Raw genomic sequence first — 24894 nt, forward strand, 5'->3', positions numbered from 1 at the left:
GGTTAACATCACAGAAAATCCATGCTTGACATGGGACCACCATTCATTTTGCAGTGTGGTGACTCTTAATGTCACTGAAGATTAACCCAGGCTGCACCTCGTCAGAAAGAGGTAAAAAGTACGTGTTTAATGAATCTTTTCCCCAACAAGAGTGTACATGGTTTCAAAACAATTTTAATGATTTTTTTTTTTCAACTATCCTGATCATTGTGCTGAAACAGGCTTCATAAGTGGTTTTACTAAATATCTGGACAAAAAAACCCTGAATTCTTGATTCTGAAAGTTTCACTTGAGTATTTTTTCAAAAGAATTGACATACACTCTCAATCCAGAATGAATTAAGAACAGTAGAAATTTCTTAGGCTCATGTTGAAAAATGGGTTAGATTACTCCTACGTAACACTTCTGTAAGTGATTTTTTTCGTTACACAGATCTGGAGACTTAATTAATTGAAAATCAAAAAATTAACTTTGCATCACTTCTGAAGTCCTTCAGATTCAACCACTCACATATGCACAAAATAAAAAGTCTCAGCCTTCAAGCACCAGCACTTCTTAGTCGCACCAGGTTCTCCTTCCTCACATTGTACTCCCATGGAGCCACGCTGGGTATTCCTTCGCATATCCCACTCCCCTGACCAAGGGGAGACCCCTCCGGGAGCTCTGCCCCTGGTGCAGCTCACATCTTTCCAAGCCAAGTGCTTCTGATCTTTCAAAATAAATCATTTAGTGTGGTGTTGTGAGAGATGTAATGTACAGTTCAGGCTGGCAACAGAGAGCCTGAACACTGATACCTAACCAGGGAGCTGGTAGAAATTCTGCACATGAATAGTTTATTCACCAAAACCAGTTGCAAATGTATGCCGTCCCCACTTCCCCACGAAAAGGAAAACAAATTGACCTTGGTGTGATAATTAAAAAAGAAACAAAAGATCACTTGAAAGTAGAGGAATGTATATTCTCCTGTAAAGCAAAATAATAAACTGCTTCATTCAACCCCAAGTAATTTGCTCCCCACTTTTTCACAGCAAAAGCTAAAACAAAAATCAATTATTCCCACTTGTTATCTCTGGCAATACAAAAAAGAATGGCAAATACTGCGATCATTCCACAAACATTTCTCACTTTATTTGCGCATTCACACATGGTCATATTTTGCATTTGATAACAGTCTATACATTGTGCTCTTTCCTCCAAAAGGGGCTTTCAAACTATGAAGTTAAACAGAAGAACAGGAAACCTATTCAGATCTCCTGCAACAACAGCTTTTTTTTTTTAAATCTCTGTAAGAATCTCATGGTGTTCAATGAATTGGTCATAGCCTTTGATCTACAGCTGCTAAAGAATAATTTATTCACTTAAACTAAATAATTTACCTACAGGGCAGCTTTAGTTGTAATAGATACCAATGACTGAAGATTATAACTCAGCCAGAAACGTATTCTGCAGTGTAATTACAGTAAAGGGCAGCTTTAATTTTTCCTTCTTTCTTACAGGATGCAGAAGAAAACAGCATGGACACACACACACACACACACAATGGATTAGGGGTTTAAAATGTTTTTTTACTTTCTGTATGTAGACCAAATAAATCAAATTGTACGCAACTTTTAAGAGAAGGGACTGCTAGTTAGGTCAGAAGGGACCCTACAGTTAAGGTTGCAACAGTTCCTCTGTAACAAAAATTCCTTTTGTAGGAAAAAGGAATTTCATTGACTTTTCTGCCAATATGTGAAACTGTTTTATTGTATCAACAGACTCCTAATACGGCAGTTTTCTCATCAAACAATATGTTCCCCTGCTGATTTCAGCTGAATACTTCAAATTTACTACTTTACAAAGGGATCATCTGTACTTTCTGTGTATATACAGAATTCTTCTAGGACAGTGTGACCCTGGTCTATTCCCGAATTTCTCTGCTGCTCAAGAAACTAAGCAAAATTTCCTACCTTATCTGCATTGAGAATAGAGTTAGCTTTGGACACACATGTTAAAACCATTTTCTTACTTTATGTACACTCACTGGTACTCAAAAAAACCAAACAAACAAAAAACAAATGCCAGCATAATAAAACATTACATTCTTGTTTGGAGGTGTAGAAATCAGCATTTCAGTTTTCTTAAAATAAAATTTTCACTTTTTGCCTTGCTAGAATAACTACTACTCACAAATTAAAATCATTCATCCCCTACTGAATGTACAAAGCTTTGGTGAACAGTGAAGTGTTAATACTGCCACATCTGGCCTGATTTCATTTCTTTAGAATGGCAGACACTCTAAGTTCCTCTTTATTTCAGATTTGCAGAATACAACCAAAAAGGCAGCAGAACTATTAGAATTAGAACTGCAATGGTTTCAATTTAAAAAAAAGTAAAATATATAGTAACACAAATGTGAGACACTATGCATAATGTATAAAATAGTCCACATATAAAATGAATACCCACAGTCTCCAACTTTAAATATTTACTATTTTGTAACAAACAAACAAAAATGGGAAAGAAGAACCAGTCCTTTTTAAACAGAACTAGAATGAATTCAGCATCAGCAATGTATCACAACGTTAAGCTTATGTTAGACAATAAATAAGATAATGCTCCCAGATTAAAGAACTGTAAAAAGCTTGATTTTATATTGAATACTGGGTAAACAAAATATTTTAAAGGTTTTTTTTATTGCAGTTTTAAAAAGTTATTAAAAGTCTTATTCATGCATACTACATCTTTCCATACATGCATACGTTTTCCGTTTCCCCCTCAGGGGTTTTCTATAGCATCTCTTTACTTTGAAATTAATTTAATAAAACAAAAAAAGGTAACACTGTATTACCAGTTAGCAAGTGATAAACTAAGGAAGAGATGCATAGATCCTAATAATTTCCATTCATCTGCTTGGTGACTGTGAAACATCTGATATTTCTAATTGGATCTAATATTTCAGGGTAATTAATGCACTGCTGTAGATACTTACAGCTGAATTCCCACAGGCTTCATCTGCAACTGTAATCATTTTGTTTGGAGGTAAAACAGACCCAAGAATCATAAGCATGGACCCCTGGAAACATGGGGATTTCACAGGTGCTATGCAGTACCATGAATGATTCATTTGTTTATCACTAGTATCCTCTCTGATCCAAACACAGTGGAAACTCCGAGGGTACCAAAGGCTATTTATTAACCAGATGGCCTTAGAGATGTGCCTGCTGATCCTTGCTGTTTGAAGAGTTTATTGGGGATGGTTACAGCTAGAAGCTAGTTAAAGAGGAGCCTTATCCTCTCTCAGTTTGAAATAAGGGTGAAATGTCTGATCCCATACTTTGCTGGGAAACTCCCACTTTACTTATCTGAGTGTGAGGATTGCAGACCCAGTCTGAGCCACAACCAGCACTCCAGTGAACATAGGATGCTCACAGTCCATACTCACGGTGCCATGCTTGCCCCTGCTGGCTCAAAAGACAAGTTTTTTATGATGTTGGTTCACATGGCAACCTTGCCACCACATTCAGGGAAAACCTGTGCTGTGGGTAAAGTTTACAAGCTGCTGAGCACTGGTAGGTCTGCCCTTAGTCTTTTCCTTGCTCATCAACAAATTGAAAATAAATTATATCACAAATACAAAATACAAACTTGGAAATGTTAATATCCACAGTGCTGTGCATGCTCACTCTCTCTCCTGCACTGCCTTAATATGATGGTCATTTCAGTTAATGCCGAGAATGGCACGTGTTTTACCCAAAATACCTGACGTTGCATTTTCAGAGAATATTGGTTGTGCAAAGTAAATGTATGGGACGAAGAGGGAAGCAAAAATGCATAGAAAACTACTTATAAAAATATTTAGCATGCACTGACCTACCCAACATACAAGTTCAAAGGGCTCCTGAAGTATTTGCAAAATCTAAATCACTGCTTACCAACTATGTCTGCACAGATTCAAAAACCAAAAGTACACTTTGCTTTTTCAGGAAAGATACCTTGCAATGAAGAACACACTCTGTATTGCAGAAGTGCTTAACCACGTATTAACCAAACATTTGCTTTCCAAAGACTGCTATGCAGAGAGAGTGAGCAGCTATTTGAAACTAACTGTACATTGCCAAGATTTTGGTGCCTCGTTGCTTGCATAAAACATTCAACATTAAGAAATTATGGATATGTGCAATAAGTAAAACATTGGTGTGTGGCAATCTTTCTCTTTCTAAAGCACCCATTGTTTCTTTTTGTTCATTGATCTTCTAATAAAGGGCAAACTCCAGCTTGTCCAGGGCAGCACACAGAAGATTTAAACTTCAGCAGGGATTTTCAGCTATCACGCAAAGCACTCAGCTGCACTACTGCCAGACTCGTGACACCACAACAGTCAGCTCACTTTGCCCATGTCCCAGAGCTCCAAATGTGGATCAGGACTCGTGCTGCACAGCCAGCAGGAAGTGAACAAAATCCCCTCCATGCCCTGGCACAGTGCAAGCCAGCCCCACAGCACAGCAGTGGAAATGACAAGTCCATCCGCTACACAAATTATTTCAGGTCAAAATGGGAATGTGATCCTAGATGGAGGCAGAGACAAAGTGAGCAGTAGAGACCTGAGGACACCTCAGCTGTAAGTGAATCTTGGTCTTAACTCTTCAGAGAAACTCTCTGTTTCAACTTCGAACACACAGACTTCTCACTTATGCACTCATTGTGTAAGGATTTAGCTTTAGCACTAATTCCATATTCATTGATCTCTGCAAAACATTCCCAGCTAAATTTGTCCATAATGCTCATAAATATTTGGTAACTGGCAGCAAAGTGTTTACATAAAGGCATACAGATATCCATATGTTCCACAACAGCCCTGACTAAAAGTAAGTGCTGACAGTCTGAAGCTGACATTTGGTGATTATTTCAAAACATATTTTCTCCCTCTCTCTGCAATTTTCATACTCTAGTTGAAGCATGAACAGATGATCACTTCAAACTACTTTTCATTTCATTCTGTTGCCAGCATATACCATAATCACAGAAAGTAAAAGACACATCTAGATTTTCCAGTCAGTTGCAGATGAGGAGGGAATATTTCCCTCAATTAAAGCAACCAACATTGCAAATTACTGTCATTTTACAGAGCCAAATTATCTCCAATACAGAGGAAAAGCACATAACTACCAGCGGTTCAATCTGAAGCGCCAACTGCACTTCAGTTTTTGCATAGGAGACCCTTCTGTCCCACAAGACCCATTCTTAATTTAAAACCATCCAAGTGACTGTTTGCTGGGATGGGACCATTCACCCTCAATTCTTCCATATGAAAAAGCTCCCAGTCTGCTCTCTGGACATGCCCATCTTTTTCTTCACAACATCAAGCATGACAGGACAGAAAGCAACATCTAACCTTTGCCATCACCACCTGTCTGAAAATCCCAGTGGTTTAAAGGCAAGAGCATACGGACATTGCTGGAAGCAGGCTTAAGCCATCAGAGGCATGTGTACAATATCTCCCCTCGCCTCCCTGCTGATTTCCATTAAAACTGGCCAAAGGAAACATCCTGATTCATCCCATGTGCACTTTGTTCAATTTGACAGTGTCAATCAAAAAAGAAGTGGAGTAGAAAAAACCAGTGGCAAACTAAATCTCCCAATGCCATTAGATGTTGCTTTGAATTTTTCTGTAATTTGAGCCTAAAACACAATCTCTGGGTGGCAAACACCTCACATCCATGTGGCAGGGGAGAGGACTAGTCCCTGGACTGCTTAATGCCATCTGCTCAATGGCTTGATGTGTGGCCACCAAAGACCTTCCTCAGCTGCGGGAGGCAACTGTGGTAGTGTTTCACCAGTGTGGGAGGCTCTTACCTTGTCTTAGCATCGGAAAAAACAGGACTGCTCAGATCTGAACTGGGCAAAAAGGAGCTGAAGTGAAGTGCCCCAGGCTGGCTGGGTGCCAGGTGTGAGCACACTGCAGCAGGCTGGTCAGACCAGGCACCCAGTATGTTCCTGCTCCAAGGGAGCCACAGGCTCCCTTCTGTTTCACGTGCCAATCCCAATTGCTATTTGGAGATCTCACTTGATTTACTCATGAACAAAACCCAAGAAAAACAAAATAAAACACAAAGCCAAACTGTTAAGCATGCGTCCTAGAGAGTTTTTTGGATACTAATTGCAATGCTGATTGCTCTCCAGATTAAAAACAAAGGCTGGCTCACATTCTGCTGCTGGTGGCTTTACCACTGTACTGCTCCCAGCTACCACTGTACTGCAGGAGACTGGGCTGCGCCAAGAAAAACATGGACAACAGTCTCACAACTCAAGTGCTCAAACAGCACAGGCCATAAAATATCTTCTATCAGATGTTCCTTTTCTTTGAATCCCTAGGTTAAATGGCATGAGAAAAGTTAGATGAAATTAATTTAGCTGAAAAGAAAATAAGCACAAGGGGTGGTAGGAAATGAGCAACCTGAAAACTGAACACAAACAGTTGGGTAAGCAAGATTCATCCTGAATGGAGACAAATTCTAAGAGGGCCTTATGCCAATGCTGAGGCAGCCCAGACCATCAGATCAACATGACACAATGAAAGGTTTTAGAGGCACAAGGACTCTACATGGAAATTGTCCCAGCACAGAGAAATTTTCTCCTCACTTGCAGTTAGCAATAAGGACGTATCTGAGGTACCAAATCCACCAGTAATGATGAAACCTCAGGCAAAGACTGCTCTGCCATCATTTCCTTCCTTCTATTCCATGATACCTCTTTACTTGTCAGCATCACTTAGTCTGTAGTGACATGAGGCTACTCTTCTTTTTTGCTCAGTACCTAGATGACTGTAGCATGCTGTTAGAAATGGCAGAGTAATAATCGCACATTTTTTAGCTTTTGCTTTCAAAGTGGTAGAAATTAATCATTTTCTTGTTAAGTGATTAAAAATAACCCTGTTTTACTTCAGGCTTCATTTCCCTTTAATTTCATTGGGTTGCTGACTGCACATATGCTGCAGTTGTTCGCAGAAAGTAAATTTACCTACATCCCTGAGACTCATGATCTCTTCTTTTTGTCTCCCTAGTTTTATCTAAGGTTCACCTGGGCACCTTATTAAACCCTTTTGTTTGTTTAACCACTAGTGTCACATAAAAAAGATTACGAGCTGTCATCGTGCAATTTGGGAATTCTCCTGTCATGAATGTGCAGCCAATATAACACCCCTGTGACAGAAGCTGGCAGAGAAGTATCAGAATGAAAACAGGCATATTGTGCTCTGCTAACAGTTGCTAGATTAATTGACCACCTTGCACAGTTCTCTCTCTTGAAAATCAGTCTCCAAGTAAAATAGAAAAGAACAGAACAGCTCAGTTGGAGGAGTCCTACAGTGATTTTCTTGTCCTACTTCCTGACCACTTTAGGGCTATATAAATGTTAAAGCATCTTATTAAATGTATTGTCCTGATTTCTCTGACTGACAAGGCCAAAGTCCTCAGACAGTCCTCACAGGACATGCCTTCCAGCCCTTCCATGAGCTTTGTTGCCTTCTTCCAGAAAAAGACTTTAGCATCCTTCTTAAATTGTGGGGCCCACAACTGCACGGATGGTCAAGGTGAGGCTGCACCCACACTGCATACAGGGGGAAATATTGGGTGCACCACAGTATCTTACTTTTTTTTGTTCTGAAACCACTGATTTTAATTATTGCCATCTTCCTGCCATAGACTACAGTGAGCTCTATCTTAAAATAATCCACTTACTTATTTGGTTTCAGACCTCTGGCTGATCATACTAGTAAGAGGAATCACCCTCTTTCTGCTCAAAGAAACTCAGTATTTTGAAAGCATGCACAAAACTGAAGCTGCTTAGAGCCTGTACCATTCCAAATGACTGAGGAATGGGAATGGCATAAAAACCCTCCCTGACCTGTCCTGTTGAAACTGTACTTCTGCAGATCATCAACATCACCAGAGGAAATCTTAGAGCGGAGATGGGACTGAGGGAGCGTCTGCAGTTGAAGGCCTGGTCTATAAGCATGATTTTGCAAAGGAATGTAGCAGCATTTGTGTTATTTCTGATTCAGCAACTGCTCTCCAGAGGTCCTCTCTAAGTACCTTCACCTGGAACAAAGTACCTTCAGCCTTGAACAAAGCTGATACAACACGTAAAAAAAATCATGATATTGTGATTGACGAAGTTGTATCTTGACTCACACATGGATTCCTAGAGTAGTCTCCAAAAAAACCAAGGCATAACTGAAATAACAAAATACGATTGACTAAGAGGATGTTTCAGAGACTTCATTAAAAATTAATAGAGATTTTTGTCTTTCAAAGTTTTATCATTTCTCAGACAGCAAAGAGAAGGATAAAGTTCTTTGCTCACTCATTTTGTCACGGAAAGAGAGAGCCAGATGATCAGCTGATACCAATTATAAATTATTGGTCAAGATTACAGAAGGAAATGAATATGGGGGCCGACTGATCCAATTTCTAGCACAACTGAACTGGAGCAGATGTGAGCATAGAGCCCTTCAACTCTTTCCTCCCACACGTCTTTTCCTCTGAATGGCAGCCCATGAAGGGAAAACTTGACTCCTCAGTAAGTTCCCGTAATTCATCTAGCTTCCACAATAACAGCATATATTCCTTTGCGTTCTGACAGTGTGCAGAGACCACAAAAGTCCCCAGTGAACTCGGGGTGTTAACCTCCATTCCACTTTTCTCATCATATGCCTATGGAAATGAGTATTTACTGGCTGCCTGGAAGAGTCAGTACAGAACACTTACTCATGTCAAACAAAATGGGAAAAACCTTATACTGTGGAGCTGTCTTCCAGGGATAAATTAATTTTTCAACACAAATGTTATTTTCTGAAAGAAAGATAGAAATCTAACTAATTTCCTCTATTTTTTTTCAATTAACTATTCACCACTTTACACTGCTATTTCACATTAGCTCACCATTTGCCCAGAACATCTAATACTAATCTTCCTGTGTAATACAAAGTCTGCTAAAATTTTCTGTTCACTCAGCTACTTTCTTTGGACATGTAGAAAAGCCCTTGATCTATCTATTTCTCTAAGTTTTCTATTCATTCTGAACATGTCCAGAGCTCTCAAAAAGAGGAGTATTTGACCACTCTTTATATACATTTTAAGACTTGTGCACAGTGAGGTTGTTGTAAGTGGTTATCATGATGAGTGTAATTTGATGCACAACTAATAGCTATTTTACTTTAAAAAATTAGGGTCTTACTTGAAAAACCCACTTTAACAGCCAAAAGAAAATTATGAAATGAATGTGCAAAACCACTATGACAGAGTCCACAAATGTATTCTTTCACCTTTTAATTTTATCAGGCTTTATCATTATATCTTTGTATGACTTTTTATCCTCTTTTTTTACATTCGTGTGCTTTATCCTCTTCATTGATGGGTTTTTAATTTAAAAGCTGACTTGATTGTTTATTCACAGCTGCATCTGCTGCAGCAATGAATCTTTTGGTTTTGCAATCATCTGCCAATGTCGGCACACAGCAACGGGACACAGTCGGATGGCAAACACACACATAGACTGACTGTAGCGACAGGAAGACGGCAAATAAATAAAAAGTAACCAAAGTAGTTTTTCACATGTTGAATCAAAAAGAAAGAAATGTCATGACACTGCAGTGACAGTGGGAGGGGAGGGGAGGGAAGAGAAGAAGATATGCCAAACGCAGTAGATGACAGATATGCTGCTGTTTGCAGAGCAATGTGGAACAAATATAAAATCCGCACTGCTGTTCCCATCCTGGCAGCTTGGCTGTCTGCACTGTACAGAATCACGTCTTTAACAGTCTTGTGATCCACTCTCACAGTTCAGAAATCAGGCTGGCATGCTGGAGACAAGGTAGCTTAAAGCCATTCCCCTTCTAGACTGAGACAGAGTCACACTATGAGTGTTGCAGAAGAGTCCTTCACAGCTCAAATATCACTTTGATAGTTTCAAAAGCTTTACGGGGCATGCAAAATTTTTCTTCTGTAGGAAAATTTCTGTAGGAAATTCTGTTCACCTTCTGTAGCCATGTGACCATGACAGTCACCAACATTTCCTTACAAAGATACACACATCCATTTACAGCCCTTAGAGCTGTGAAGAAAAGCTGTGAAATGTCAAGCAACTTCACTCTTAAAAGTTAAAAGTCAGGAGAAAAATAACAATGATTTTAAATCATTCCACTTTGAAACTATTCATGAGTATCCTTGGAATCCAATTTTTACTTGTTTTTTACTTCAAGTGAGAAAACAGCAGAAAAGCCATAAAAATACTTCAGGGAATGTGTCTTTATAACTGCAAAAGAAGAAACCAAAGTAGCAAGGAAAAAGAAAAAAAAAGTTTTTTGTTTCTTATTAAACAACATCACATACTGAAATATACGTATCGTTGCTATCTTCAGTAGAGTGTATTTATTACCAAACACTTCCTTATAGGCAGTGTAAAATTTTAATTTCTGTTTTGGTCCAAATTGTTCTAGCAGAGAGCAATTTTAAGACTGGAAGGATGGGACAAGTCCATATTAATTCCTCTTTTGTCCTGGCTTATCAAATTATTCTTTTTCTCAAAAGCTATCTACAGTGTTGGAAGCATTGGAAAGTGGTTTTCTAGAAGTATTTGGCTTGGCTTCTAAACACACCTTTGCTCTACTGTTAGAGAAACACTATGCTGTATGTTAGGAAACTTCAGCTATGCTCATAAATAAATGAGTTTCAGGTTTCAGGTTTGTTTGATGGACTTCTCCAAGTCCATAAATAAAAAAAAATAAAATTAGAAAAAAAAACAAACAAGGAAGCTTCTTACTCATGAAGCATCTTAGAAGTAATTAACATTACAGTGCTTCTCATCTTCTCATCTACAGACAGCTGAACTTTAGATTTATCACAGACACGTCGCACAATTAAGAGATTCATTTGCCTCCAGGATGTTTGCACACCAGCTCTCTTTGTGGGTACACAGGAGGCTGAACAGGAAGCAGGACTGTCCTGCTTCCCACAAGTAAGTGGCTTCTTGAACTTCTGCCTGTACAGGCAGAGGATTAAAACCCAGTCATCACACAACTGTGTTTAACTTGTATAACAATACGATTTTCCTCTGGACTACCCAGTGTAATGAACACCTTGGTTTTTTAATACTTGAATTCTCTCTAAATTAGAGAGCTTAGAATTCTCTAAAATCTACAGAATTAACTATACTCCCTAAAAACTAGTTTATTTATTTATACCACTAATAATGAATTTTTGCCTTGGTTCCATAATGTTTACTTTCATGAAACATATCTTTGAAATCTACTGAGTTGCTTATATAATTAAGGACTGTGTGTTCAGACACCTAGAAAATTCACATCGCTTCTTTCCACGTTGTTTAAAAAGATGTCAAAGTAGCTGCAATCAACCCAGAGGAAAATCCTTTCTTGGCATATTACAGTGATGTACACTAGAGAATAGCCATAAATACCATAAGATAGATATATATTTATATATATATATTATATATATATTTAATACCTATAATTATTTTAGGTAGAGATTGTTTATGTTACCATTAAGACAACGACTTAAACATAAAGATGGGGGGTGAACAAAAAAATCTCTTAAATCTGTTTAAAAAATTAAGTTACTTTAGTGAATAGTTACATATTTTGTGATGGTTTCATCACTTTTTCTTAACAAGGACAGCTTTGAGAAAATCCCACAAGTAAGGAAGCAATTACTGGTCTAAGTGTTTTTAGCCGTGTGGTGATCATCTCCTAGAAAGCTGCTATAAAAAAAAAGTCTCACAGGTATGCTATACAAAGGCTACAAAACCATCACTGGCAATATGTTTAAAAATATTCTATGACATGGTTGCTAGGAAGAAATGTGTTTATTTTTCAAAAGCTATGATAGTATGCCACAAAACTTATGAAAGTTGTATCTGTCAAAAATCAGCTTTTCTTCTAGCTTAGGTTTAAAAAGTACACGAAAAGGGAGAGAAGAGGAGAGATTTGAATTGGAAGGGACCTACAATGATCATCTCATCCAACTGCTCAACCACCAAAATTTAAAGCATGTTATTAAGGGCACTGTCCAAATTATTCTGGCAGTCTGACAATCGCTGCAAAGCTAGGGACATCAACTCTTCTCTAGGAAGCTGTTCCAGAGTTCGACCACCTCCTTGGAAAAGAAATGCTTCCTAATATCCAGTCTAAATCTTCCTTGATGGATGCAGCTTTGAACTATTCCCAGATTTTCTCAAGGGCTACTAGAGCATGCCCAATACACAGTATTGTTTGCTAACAGGGAATCAGAAGGAGCACACTGAACTAACTACACACAGAAACACTGGAACAAAAGTCAACTTTGAAATAAAATCCAAGGTAAGTTAGACTGGTTTAAAACTAGGTTTAAATAGTTTCTATTTCACTATTTAATATGGACTAAAAGATTTCACAGTGTTGGTGAAAAAAGCTACTTCCGTTTTGTTCATATATTTTTAAACAACGGGGTTTTTTTCTTTGTAAAATTCAATTTTTATTTTGGCTTTCTCTGTAACTCAGACTTTTATTTCAAAGTCTTGCTTTTTGTCAGAGCAGCGAAGAAAACTCAATTTAAGATAGAACCTCAGGCATGCAGAATATATCAAGTAAAACTGAAAACACATTTCTTCCCCATTTCCTACACTATAAACAAGACAAATACTTCAGCACACACATGCACAAATTCCACAGTCCTGGCCACCACGAAGTAACAAAAAGAGAGATGCTTTGAGAATTAAATTAAAGCAACCTCAGTCCCCCTGCCTTCCTAGGACTCAGCACCCTGTGCTGCCCTTTCCTGGACACAAGGGCATGCATGTGGCAAGCCCCATAATCCGCTGTTCATTGCACCACAAGAAAAGAAGCGCAGTGTTGCAGCAGGAAGGACTTGAATAAGCCTTTCTGATGCAGTCCTCTGCCTCCAGATCACCACTTATCACTCACGTTTGGTAGCCTGAGGCAGCCAGTACCATGTTTGGCCCAGATGAGAAAGGTGTGTGGGGCTCACAGTTGGTGCAGCACCCCTTGTCATGCCTTCTGCAACACCAGTGCTCCTGGAGCTGTAGCCTTTGGGGCTCTTTGAACCCGAACCCTAAAAACCCTAAAAGCAGTTTAGGGCTGAAGATGAGGCCCTCAGTGACATGTTTGTCCAGGCAGAGAAATGATCAAATAGAGACACCAGCCAGAAGACAACACTTCTGCTACAAGCAATAAACTGCTCTTTTATTCACAGCCTCCCAAGGGAAGGTGTGGAACTGGTTCTGTCTCTTATGTTGCATTTATCTGCCATGTCATTCAAACAGCACATGTAAGTGTAGAATATTCAAAACCTCAGAATAAATTCACATTCATTATTCCTACAAAAGTGTGATGGGTATCATACATTAAGAATAGAAAGTATAAACAAACCATCAATTAATCTAATTTCTCCAATTTGAAGCAAAAAATGGTATGCTGTGGAAGAGAGCCCTGCCAAAGTAAAGAGCAGGCTTTAGTGCTTGGGCACTCAAAAATTCAGCACTTGCTTAAGTGCTTTGTGGGACAGGAGACCAAAACAACTATACAGAGTAATATAGCTATTTTTTTTTTAAATAGTGAAAGACATGCCTGGCAGGCCTTTCCCACTTCCCTTTGATTGCACCACTGCATCCAGTTTTCTCTGTCTTCTCAAATTATTCAATATTTGTGACGTGCATTTGAACTGCCCTGTTGCCTTTAAAATAATCTCTCGAGGATCAGACTGTACAGCCCCTGACTGAGCCAATGCTCCCAAAATTATGTCAATGGGAGCCCTGCCCAAGAAAAGACTATAAGATTCAGCTGTATGGAAAGAAAGGGCTTGAAATTATGGAGCATGGTATCAGGATAAGACTTTAAATTTCAAGCATGTATTTATTCTTTACACTAAATCACTGAAGAGAGTGGGGAGAAGAGAGGGATGTCACTCTGAAAAAACACATGGTACTTTTATTTCCAAGCCAGAACCATGCATACTGAGTGTTTATAGTATCTAGTGATATTCTCTTCTTTCTGTTTATTCCTGTCACCCAGAGAAACTCTGGCCAAGCACCAATCAAACAGCCAAACAAGCACGGGGAAGGAGAGAAAACAGCTCGCCAGTAGATTCATAATTAGCAACCTAAACGTGGAAGGAGGCGCCTGGGAAGGGCCTCTGATGCATCTGGATTCCAGGGCGCACCGCATGTCACGAGTGGTTTCGGAAATTGATTCAGTCAAAATTCTCAGTCTCTGCAAGGGGTAGGCAAGATATACACAGTATTTTCTGGTTAGACTGAGCAGGGGCATATGTGGAGCAGCTGCAAAAGCAGACATCCGTCTGCTCTCAGAGACCAGGGTAGGAACAAAACACATCTCTCAGCGATGACAGCTAACTTGCTCCTGGTGTCTCCCGGATTAGCTGTGTCTCCCTACCTGTGGCAAGAAGGGCTGCTGCATTTATTTTGTTGCAAATAAAAACAAGGCAGAGTGTCCTCCTTATCACCCTGTGCTTAGGATTGTAGTTGAAGGAGCTACTGAGGTACATGGAAGATCTGAAATCTATCTTAATAGGAGACAATCTTCATATCCAAGTTCTAGCCTTGATATAGAAATCTTCTGGTCTTCTTTTTCCTTGGGAGTTTTGTTGTCTTTCCTGCTCTTACCTACTTACCCTTTCCTTTCAGTGTGAGAGCTAGCAATCCCAACTACCTTTTCATTCTTCAGGAACAGTAAAAGGATCACAAAAAGCATAAGAAGCCTGCAACTCAATACAAAGTATTTCATGAACAACAGGAGCAGCTTCCACTGCCAATCACCCTCAGCATTAGTTTAGACTGAATCTGGGATGCTGGTGGTGCACTTTCTACACAGATGTTGCTGCTGTACTAAGTATGGTGCAGGGAGGGCTTATTAGAATTACATAGGGTGGAAGCCACCTACTTTTGCATATATATATATATGTAACTTCTAATTAATAATAAGTTTCTGCATATCATGAAAATAACAACAATTTTAGAATCAGGTTGAAGTTATCAACCAAACAAAACTTGTATCTTTCATTTTTATAAAGATAACTTCATTTTACTATGAAATTGCTGCTCAAAAGTCCCTTTCTCTATCACTGAAACAACTATTTACTATGAAAAACATACTTATTGAAGGCTGCCAAAAGTTTAATAACCACACATCTGTTATTCTTCAAATATATATTTTCTAAAACATTTGATATTTACTTCACATGTAATAACAGTTATTAAATCTTTCTTAAGTCTGTTTTATGGAACCGTGATGTAAAGCATTACACACGTAGGAGAAGCACCACAGGAACAAATGCAAAAAGGGAGTAGAAGTGATGTTAGTAGCTGAGTAACTTACTAGTCATATTGCAAACTCAGGGAAGTATAGTAAGAGGAGTACTGAACGTCTGGAAACCCTGCAGGACAATGAATTTTAAGAGGTTCAACATCATTTATTTAAAATTTTAAAACTGTTAGATAATTTATATGTTAACAAAGATGTAAAAACAGAAGACACTCCTGTAATCACTACTGAATCTACTAGACAAGGACATAAACTTCATCATCTGGTATCTCAAATTAGAGAAAGTTAGGTGTTTAGAAAAGATCTTCTTTAGGTTTTCATTTTCTGCAGTGTGGCAACATTTCCCCAGCAGCATTTCCCCAGGGCTGCTGGTGGCTCTTTGCAGGCTCTGCACATCAAGCCTCACCCCAGCCATGAACTGACTGACTGCATTACAGGAGAAGATCAGCTCTCTGACTGAACTGATCCTCTTTCCTTTTGAATTTTAACAGGCTTTGTGCATTAAGCTCTCTTTAATTGCCAGAGTAGCCAGGAAACAAGCACAGTCACTGTTAATTGTTCATAACTATTCCACTTGAGATTTTGAGTGAGCCTCCCAGCAACAGGACACAAGGAAATGGCCTCAAGCTGCGCCAGGGGAGGTTCAAGTTGAACATCAGGAAGAATTTCTTCACAGGAAGGGTGGTTAAGCACTGTAACAGGCTGCCCAGGGAAGCAGCGGAGTCACTATCCCCGGAAGTGTTCAAGAAACAAATGGATGTGGCACTTAATGCTATGACTTAATACTATGCTGACAAGGTGGTGTATGCTTAAAGGATGGACTCTGTGATCTAGGAGGTCTTTTTCAACCTTCTTGATTCCATGATCCTATGATTTTCACTTGGTCCTGAATGTGACTGAAAAAATCTTAAGCCATTGAGGTGAACAATGTCTTCTAAAATTTTTTTTTAGCCGTGTTTGGAACAAAGTACAAGAGAGCAGACTTCTTTCCAGACATTTCTATGCATACGTGGGTGCCGTCATAATACGCACTAATAATGAACCATAATCCCCACTTGAACAGTTGCAAAAAAGTCATCCTGTTTATCCATAAGTCTACTTGCTTTAGCTTACTAAAGATCTTTTTGAAAACCATTTAGGTGACAGCTTGCTTGACATCAAAGTATCACACGTGTTCAGCATTTTAAACCATGTTTCTTATAGGACATCACAATAGAAAACAATATTTTTCCTAAATCTCAAAATTGATCCTTAATATTCTTCAAAAAATACAGTCAGGAACTGCAGTCTAGATCATGCTGGACAAAGGTGGTGACTACCATAGTATATTACAATTACCTTATTTGTAATGTCTCAAAAGACAATCAATAAAATAAAGACCTTCATTTATATCTATCAAACCCACATATACTCCTTTTAATTGAAAAGCTCTTAACTCCAGTCATTTCCTGGATATAAAGCTACTTTACTCGAGCTCCAGCATTTTTAATTTCCCTTGCAATGAAAAGCAGCATCCTCAGCTCACAAGTAATGCTTACATAAAAGCCTCACAGTCAGATCTCTTGGTGCCACAATGTTTTTCAGGATATGAAGACAAGAGTAATGTAAACACTCTTCTATTACAGAATAAACACCATGAAGCCACAAAGCAGTGAAGACATCACCTGTAAATTATATGGGATTAATTTCCTGCAATGTAAACTGTCTGTCTATATATCCTGTTCCTCAACCCACTCTAAAACACTTTGTTGAGAACAATTTATATGGATCTTCCAGTTTTAAAGCAAAGATAATTCCTCCTTAGGGCATTACTTTGTATCTCTCCTTTTCTGTATCTAAAAATCTTGCTTCCTCTCTTCTGAATGAGAATGTCCTTGCTCAAACAACACATTTAAATGCTATTGATATTTCACAGCTGACTAATACGTGCCTAAATCAAAAGCTTGCAGAGAATAGAATTTTAAATTGCCAGACATGCCTCAGCTTTTTCTTTCCCTAGAATTTATATAAGTAACATAAGAACACCTCTATGGGATCAGAGCTAACATCGATGTAGCCCACTAACCTGTCTCTGTTGGTGGCCAAAAAGGGATTACTACTGAAGAGAGTAAGATTAGGGAAAGGATGTAGTGATTTACCCCCAGAATAATCTCTCAGCTTTGAGAGATCTGCAGACCTGGGATTTCTACTTCTGTGACTGCAAGTTAAATGTGATTCCAGCATCAAGGTATCATATAAAAGAATGTGTTTGCTTTGGAAATTATTCTTTGAGAGACAAAAATTACTGATCTTAAGCAATAACAGATATGATACTAAGAAAATATTGCTATAAAGGAGTTTTAACACTGAACTTCACATACATGTTACTCATTCACCTTTAACCAATTTGAGAAGGGGCTGCCCCACACCTTGTGTTACAGGCCAGGCTGGATGGGTCTCTGAACAACCCAAAGCAGGGGTTAGGAACTAGATGATCTTCAGGGTACCTCCAACCCAGCCATTCTATGATTCTATGATATATTCCTGTCATTAAAAAAATTTCTTGTGTTAAAAATACAGGTAAGATAATGAATATTACTATTTTAAAAAACGCAAGTCTTAATTATTATATCTGTATGAAGGGCTTCATTTTCCTTTTTTTCTCCTTGATGGTTCTCTGAAAAAGCTGGTATGACAACACATTTGATTCTATGACTATAGTAAGCAAAGTACATTCAGATCTTCACCTCATCTGTACTAACTAAAGTGCTGCTTCAGATAAAGTTATCCCAGGGTGACAATCAGTCTCTCAAGGTGCACAAATGCCATTTGAAAGCCTTTCTGCTTTTCAAACTAGAATGGCAATAATGGGATCTGCACAGAAATCCCTTCTACATATTTGCCTCATTTCAGAAAGGCTTCTCAGCTGTATTTTAGTCTATTAGGAATTCTCCATCTTTGCTGTGGTACATACCTTGCATATACACAGCCAGTATGGATTCTCGTTCTTGTTTTGAAACATCTCACAAGTTGGAAATTGACACCACAGAACATCTAATGATCTCAGCTAAAAAGACACTGACTCTCTTCCACTCTCAAAAATCAGACACAGAGTGTCAATTCATCCTAAAACTCCTCAAAACTTTTTTTAAAATTCTGACGGTGACAAGCAGCACCAACAGGTGCTGTTTCATAAATTGGGTGATGAAAGAATCAATAATTTATTGCAGTGCCCTGAAGACATCTGTGGTATCATGCTGAATGAAATACTCATCAGGAACCAAATTGGATGTAACTTGGAAAAAAAACCCCCAACCAGTTAAAAAAAAAAACTTTGAGGACATCCAACTTAGTAACTGAGAGTGTTTAATTTTCAACAATATCCAAAACTTCAAGCAGAGAGCAAATTCTTCTGCTTACTATTTGTAAAAGAATAAAGATGACATTAAGCATCTGAATTCTCCTTTACTTTACATCACTGTTTACTGGACTTGGCCGAGTTTCATTTAGAAGATAAACATGGGTTTCTGTCTGATGTCTATGATGACCTTGTGGCTAAGTTTGTCTGCAAGAAGTTCTTGCACTTGAGGAATGCTGCATATTGAATTTTCCTCTGATGCTGAACAGCTCTCTGCCAGCTTTGCTCCTCTTCAGACTTCATTTACTTTTGTCAACTCTTATGTCAGAGATTAGAAGTTTCATGGAAAAAATAACATGAGTGAGAGCAATATTTTCATTCATAAGTAAGACTTGTGGCCAAAAGTTGTGTCCCTTTTTTTAATGCTAGCATGTTGTATAGTCACTAGCAAACAACAGGATGAGTCAAGTTCATATGATGAACAAATTGCTTCAGATTGACTGGGGAAAGAAAAGAGGACACAAACAGAAAAGCTGAACACATATGCATGACACTGCATGACTTCCACTCTGAATTTGAGGTCAATCAACTAAAATAAATAACTGTGCAAATTTGCCTCTGCAGTTTTTCTTCCTTAACTTTTTGCACTGGTAAGGAAAGAAATTTATGGCTTACCTTTCAAAACCAATCTGCCGCAATGTTTTCTCCCATGTTGAACCTGCACAAAGAGGAGAAAAAACAAACACCCTTAGTAAAGAACCCTTTTTGTATTAACACTCTTTTTTTTCCTTGTACAGCTGGGATCTGTATATTAAGGAGAATTTTCCACCCCTAGAGAAGTACTTGTAAATGACATGTGTTTTCCCCAGAGTGGAGAACTGTTGAGAGAGGCTACCACCAGGTGACACAACAGTGAGAGACGTATCAGCCCATACAACTTCTCATTGCAGAGCAGCTACAGTTCACTGCAATTCCAAGGGTGGTCTCCTCTGCCAGAGTGATGTGATCTGGAGGCGCTGAGCTGGCATCTCACATCGTGCACTCTTCACATTTCAGCTTTTCACTTCACTGTAGTGTTTGCCTGATTCTTGCTGAAAGCTTTACAGCTCCTTCTGAAATCCAGCCCTTTTATTTTTAAGCAAAAGCATGAACATGTATTCCTACTTTATTGTTTAACCCTTCATATTCATACAAACAGCTGCAAAGGGCTCTTTCTCAAAATGATCAAGGACTCAGCCCCACAAAATACTCAAATGTGCAGACTCACCCAAAGACTTGCCCTCAGTATTTCTGATGCACTTAATACAAATTTTACCTAGATTTTCTCCAAAATAACCCCCCACACACTGGAAGCACTATTCAGTTTTCAACTCTTGGTAGTTTTTTTGCTTTTTGCCAGTCTCTTTTTTTTTCTTTTTTTTTTTTTCTTCTTTTTTTTTTGTCTTTTTTTTTTCCCAATTATTATGAGGTCATTATAAACACAGGCTACTAAGAGCAAAAATATCTCAAGTCATGCAGGTCTGCTTAGCAAATGTGTAGGAGGACATGGAGATGCGTCATAGTTTGCTCTCTGTCCTTTTATGCTCCTGTGGGAAATGCAACAGGACTGCATGCCATGTAAGCAACTACAGTTCTTTTTGAATGATTCATCTCCATCATTCATTGAATTCTCAAAATCAGAGAAGTGACAATAATTCCTGTTGCTGATGCATGCCATCACCTAAAGGGAAATATAAATTAGGAAAAAAAAAAGATTCCCTGTGAGTGACATTAGGCAGAACTATTAATTGCTCCCATTCAGTGCAAAGCAGGCAGGGATTTCAGGCCCATATCCAGCAAAACATAGAGCAGAAAGAGACTTCAAAAGCAAAGTGGAGAAACTCTAGCTTCACTATATGGGGAAAAAAAAAGAAGAAAAATTCTGTTCTGGAATAACTGAGCAATGTTGATTGTTTGATGAGTAGTGAGAGCTTCTACTGTGGCAGCTGTATTTACCTGAGGTGAGGCAAGACTTCTGCCTGCAAAACTACATAAGGCAATACCTCTCATCACACTGAGTTAATATTTTATGAAAAGAAATCCTCTAAAGATATCTCTAAAGAAGGAAAAGAAATACTCTCTCACATTTATTTCAAATAGACATGAAAAACAAAAATAATGACTAGCACAATGAATGTCTAGAACCATGAATGATTGAGACAAATTAAAGACCCACTCCATTAATGTATCCCCCAAACCTTCTGCTCATCTATGGAGTGTAACTGGTTTCACACAGTATCTATAAATCAAATCATTGTTAAAAAGATGACTGTGCCACTCCACAGGTGGAGTCTGTGCAGGGCAGACACAAGAAATTCTCCATATATTTCATGCAATTCTACTGGCTCTTGAAGAGTAGCCAATGGTTTTTGAACTCTGAAGATTTGAAGAGTGTTGAAGAAAAGAAATCTCAACAGCACTTCCTAAAGCAAAGACCAGTACTGGCATCTTCAGTCCAAGTTTCTATGCCTTCCACTGTTATGTATAATCGTGTAAGAATTTTTCACCCCATAACTGGTTACACTTCATTTGTAATATACAGGGAAAGTCCTACTGAAGAAAGGAGGGGGGAGAGAAAGAAAGAGAAAGGAAAAAAACCTTTAGAAGAAAGTGAATTTGGTCTCCATTGGTTTGAAATAATCTTTTGGCTGCAGCTGGCCACCAGAATACTCTTTGAAATGCATCTGACTCCTCTGAAGCAAAGCCTGCCAAGAACACAACTAACATTTCATATTGAAAAACCAAATCTTTTTTATGGAGTCTTATTTTAAAATGTTTATGATCTAAACATTGTGTTTTAAGACTTGCCAATTCCATTCACAATAGTATCAACTTCTACACCACACTAAAAGCCAAAAGTAAATACCCTGAGGTAACAGAAGCACTAAAAAGAATAGCGCTATTAAAAGTCTAGAAAACCTACTATTTGATTTAAACCTTACCCATTGCTTCCAAAACATAAAACAGGATTTAAGTCACGTAATTCTCATTAAAATAAAAAAAAGGAGTTAATCAAGAATTAAAGACTTGATCCTGCTCCCAAGGAAATCAATAGGAATTTGACTCTTCAATTCAGTCTTTCTCCCTGCTGGGACTGGGGAAAATATTCACCTGTTGACTTTCAGAATCAGTCAACTACTAAACTTGAGTCACTAAGTTAAGGTGACTTTCCTTTGCTTTCTTTTTTTTTTTTTATCACCACAACAAAAATACCACAACTGTTTATAGGAATGCCTTAATCTGGTACCCACATAATTAAACTTTTTTTTTTCCAAATATTTGCTCCAGACTGCCTGACCATTCTCATTTACTCCAAAAATTCTGTTTCACATTAACAGCTCTAGCTTTAAAATTCTTCAAAGAGACGAAGCATAATGCACTACCAGAATTTCTGCTCACATTTAATAGGAACAATGGTAACATGCATACCATGCTCATATACGCACTCAGTGAAATCCTAGCATAAGAATGAGAGTATAAGAATATGAGATTTAATAAGACAAAATCCAGAACATCTTCCTTGAGTGAAAAGTTGCCTTCTTTGACAAGTAGGCTTTCATTAACATGGCAGTTGTCGTATTTAGTTTGGCGTGGTTACAACTCTCCGCTTGCTATGAACTTACTACGGATGAGAGGACTCACACCAGTGCTAGGTTGTTCGCCTTTATAAAACACGAGGGTGCTTTGCTGCTGAAGTGCACCAGTGGGCATAGGGAAAACACACAATAACATATTCACAGGATCATAGAATCATGGAATTCCAGGTCAGAAAGGACCTCAAGGATCATCAGGTCCAACCTTGGAAAAAAGCACAGGCTAGACAAACTACACCTTGCGCCCTGTCTAGCTGGGTGTTAAAAGTGGCCAGTGTTGGGGAAGAATACTGGGTAAATGATTGTCATCCTTTCATGGAAGTCGCACAGCTTTTCACCTTGAGCCATACCATGCCCTATCTGCCACTGCTGTAGAGATCTGTAGCTGCTGAGGGAGAAGTCTGGCATGCATTGTAATTGAAACTACTCTACTCTACTCTTGAGGCTGTCTAACAGTAAGCATAATAATTCTTGCATTCTTTTCTCACTGTGATCTGGCATAAAAACCAGAGGGGAAAAATAGGGGGAAAAAAACCTTAATTGAACCAAAAAGACAATATTTGACATTTTTCAGTCAGTATTACGTGAGCCTGTCAAAATTCAAGTATACAATTGGAATTACATTAAGATGTCCAAAGACTAGAATAGGACAAAACATCTGTTAATTCTATCAATCCAAAGTTAAAAATGTTTTTTTGGAGCCTGTCAGTGGGGTATCACAGAGAGTCACCCAGACTCTCTGAAGGTACAAGCAAAGTACCAGACAAATCCCATCATACTTAGCCCATGAGTAACATGTAGGTGTGACGTACATAAACTTGTTATGATACTTCAGAAACAGGCAGATATTCTTGGAACAGTAACTTCAGTGATCTTTATCCTAACAGTTTGAAGGAAAAGAATTTCTGAAGAACAGCTGATTTTATAATGATTAGAATATTCCTATCAATTTCAAAACTTTGACCTTAAGCCTGTCACACTTAGTAGTATTCTCAAAACCCTTTCAGATATTCAAGAGATATAAAAAAGAGATGCAGAATACTCCAGAAATGGAAAGAAACAGTTTGCTAAACCTTTCCACTGCAGGTGCCACTTTTCTCAACTCTGCTTCTCAAACAACAGAGAACAGGGCAGAAGTTTTCCGAGTCCAGCCCAGCCAGACTAGTTGGGGGACCTGAGTTTCTTGAATGCACACCTTAATCTCTCAAAAAATTGGATGAACACATTGGCTTTTCCTCCTTTTTTAGTAGAGACACACATACTATATTAACCCCTCCAGGGTTTGCAGTCTATTTTCAATTGATTGGGAAATGTTGCCCTGCTGTATATTCTCCTTTACCACCTCAGTACTTACTGACAAGTAATTAACAAGTGTTACCATTACTAATGAGCTGAAATTCCAAACTGCAATTGATAAAAACCTGCCATATTTGGAAAATATTTGTTTCAGCAGCTTCATATATTAGTAACACCCTTTACAGTTGCTTGTTCCTAGTAGCAAGCTTGTATCTTCTTCCAAACAAAAACTAAGAAAAACTGTGGTTTTTTCAGAAATCCTGTATCTTTGCTGTTTAATAAATATAAACCCACAGGTTTTATGAAACCAAACAGTAGTTTTGACTAGAGAAATGTAGGTGGCATAGGGAAGAATTTTTTCTCACCTGTTGCACAGTACCATGGAGGTATGGTTAATATTTTCTTACCTGTACATTGCCTATCCAATAGTTACATGCAACACGATTCTTACAGAAATAATAATTGCTCTTATGTGAAAGGCATCAGACAATGCTACCTTGGCATCCAGCATCCATCTGTCCATTTTGGGAAACAAACCTCTCTTACACTTCCTCTTCCCTTGATTTAAATTACTTAGCCTGCACCCTGCACTCATCACTTTGCAATTTTATCACCAGTCTATCATCTGGGATAATGACAACACTTTCTTTTAGCATGAGATCTCCTAACATGACATATTACTACTCTGCTGTGTTCAGGCTGATGTTTTAATTCAGAACTGGGGAGTATTTCTTGGGCAATTCTCTTACCATGCTTTGGTTTGCACAACAGAGCCATCTTCGAGTGCATAAACTGGATTCCTTCCACATGAAACTGAAGCGCAGACCAAGGACCCAACTGCTGTGTTTCAGCCACCAGCTGTTTTTCTGTCTACATGGCCAGAACACTCAAATCCACACTCAAAACACATCAAAACATGACAGACAAGGACCCTACACCTAATGCTTCATCCCTATCACACCATGCTGCTTGCTGAGACACATGCAGCTCACTCCACCACTCCTTTGCTTGTCCTGGAGTGTTCCCAGAAAACCTCGCCAGTTAGTCACCCTGAGGGATGAAGGGCCAGGTCAGGGTGCTCAGCCTCAAGATTGTTTTCTGAGCTGTACACAATCCACTGCAGTGAGCAGGAGCCTTTCTACTGCTCTGATGTACAAACAGAGTAGGACTGGATGCTCAGCACCGTCACACTCCATATAAAATCCCAGGGAGGCAAACGCGTAAGGCAAGAAAGCAGATTATTTAATTTTTAAAGCAACTCATCAAGGAGAAGAAGTAAGGGAAAATCTGCGCTG

At 38.6% G+C, this 24894-nt stretch overlaps 1 protein-coding gene across 5 annotated transcripts in view; it reads right to left on the reverse strand.

The window, feature by feature from the left end:
* The window catches only part of PIEZO2 (piezo type mechanosensitive ion channel component 2), a 287338-nt gene that overhangs the window by 134178 nt on the left and 128266 nt on the right, over positions 1 to 24894 (reverse strand). For all 5 annotated transcript variants that reach the window (XM_066183542.1, XM_066183552.1, XM_066183579.1 and 2 more), the window contains exon 4: positions 19347 to 19389. In XM_066183542.1, coding sequence (XP_066039639.1) covers positions 19347 to 19389 — 43 coding nt within the window. The remainder of the gene's footprint in view (positions 1 to 19346; positions 19390 to 24894) is intronic.

Source organism: Chamaea fasciata, unplaced genomic scaffold (genome assembly GCF_029207755.1).
Source record: "Chamaea fasciata isolate MVZ Bird 193981 ecotype frontalis unplaced genomic scaffold, bChaFas1.0.hap1 SCAF_1, whole genome shotgun sequence".
NCBI classification, from domain to species: Eukaryota; Metazoa; Chordata; class Aves; order Passeriformes; family Sylviidae; genus Chamaea; species Chamaea fasciata.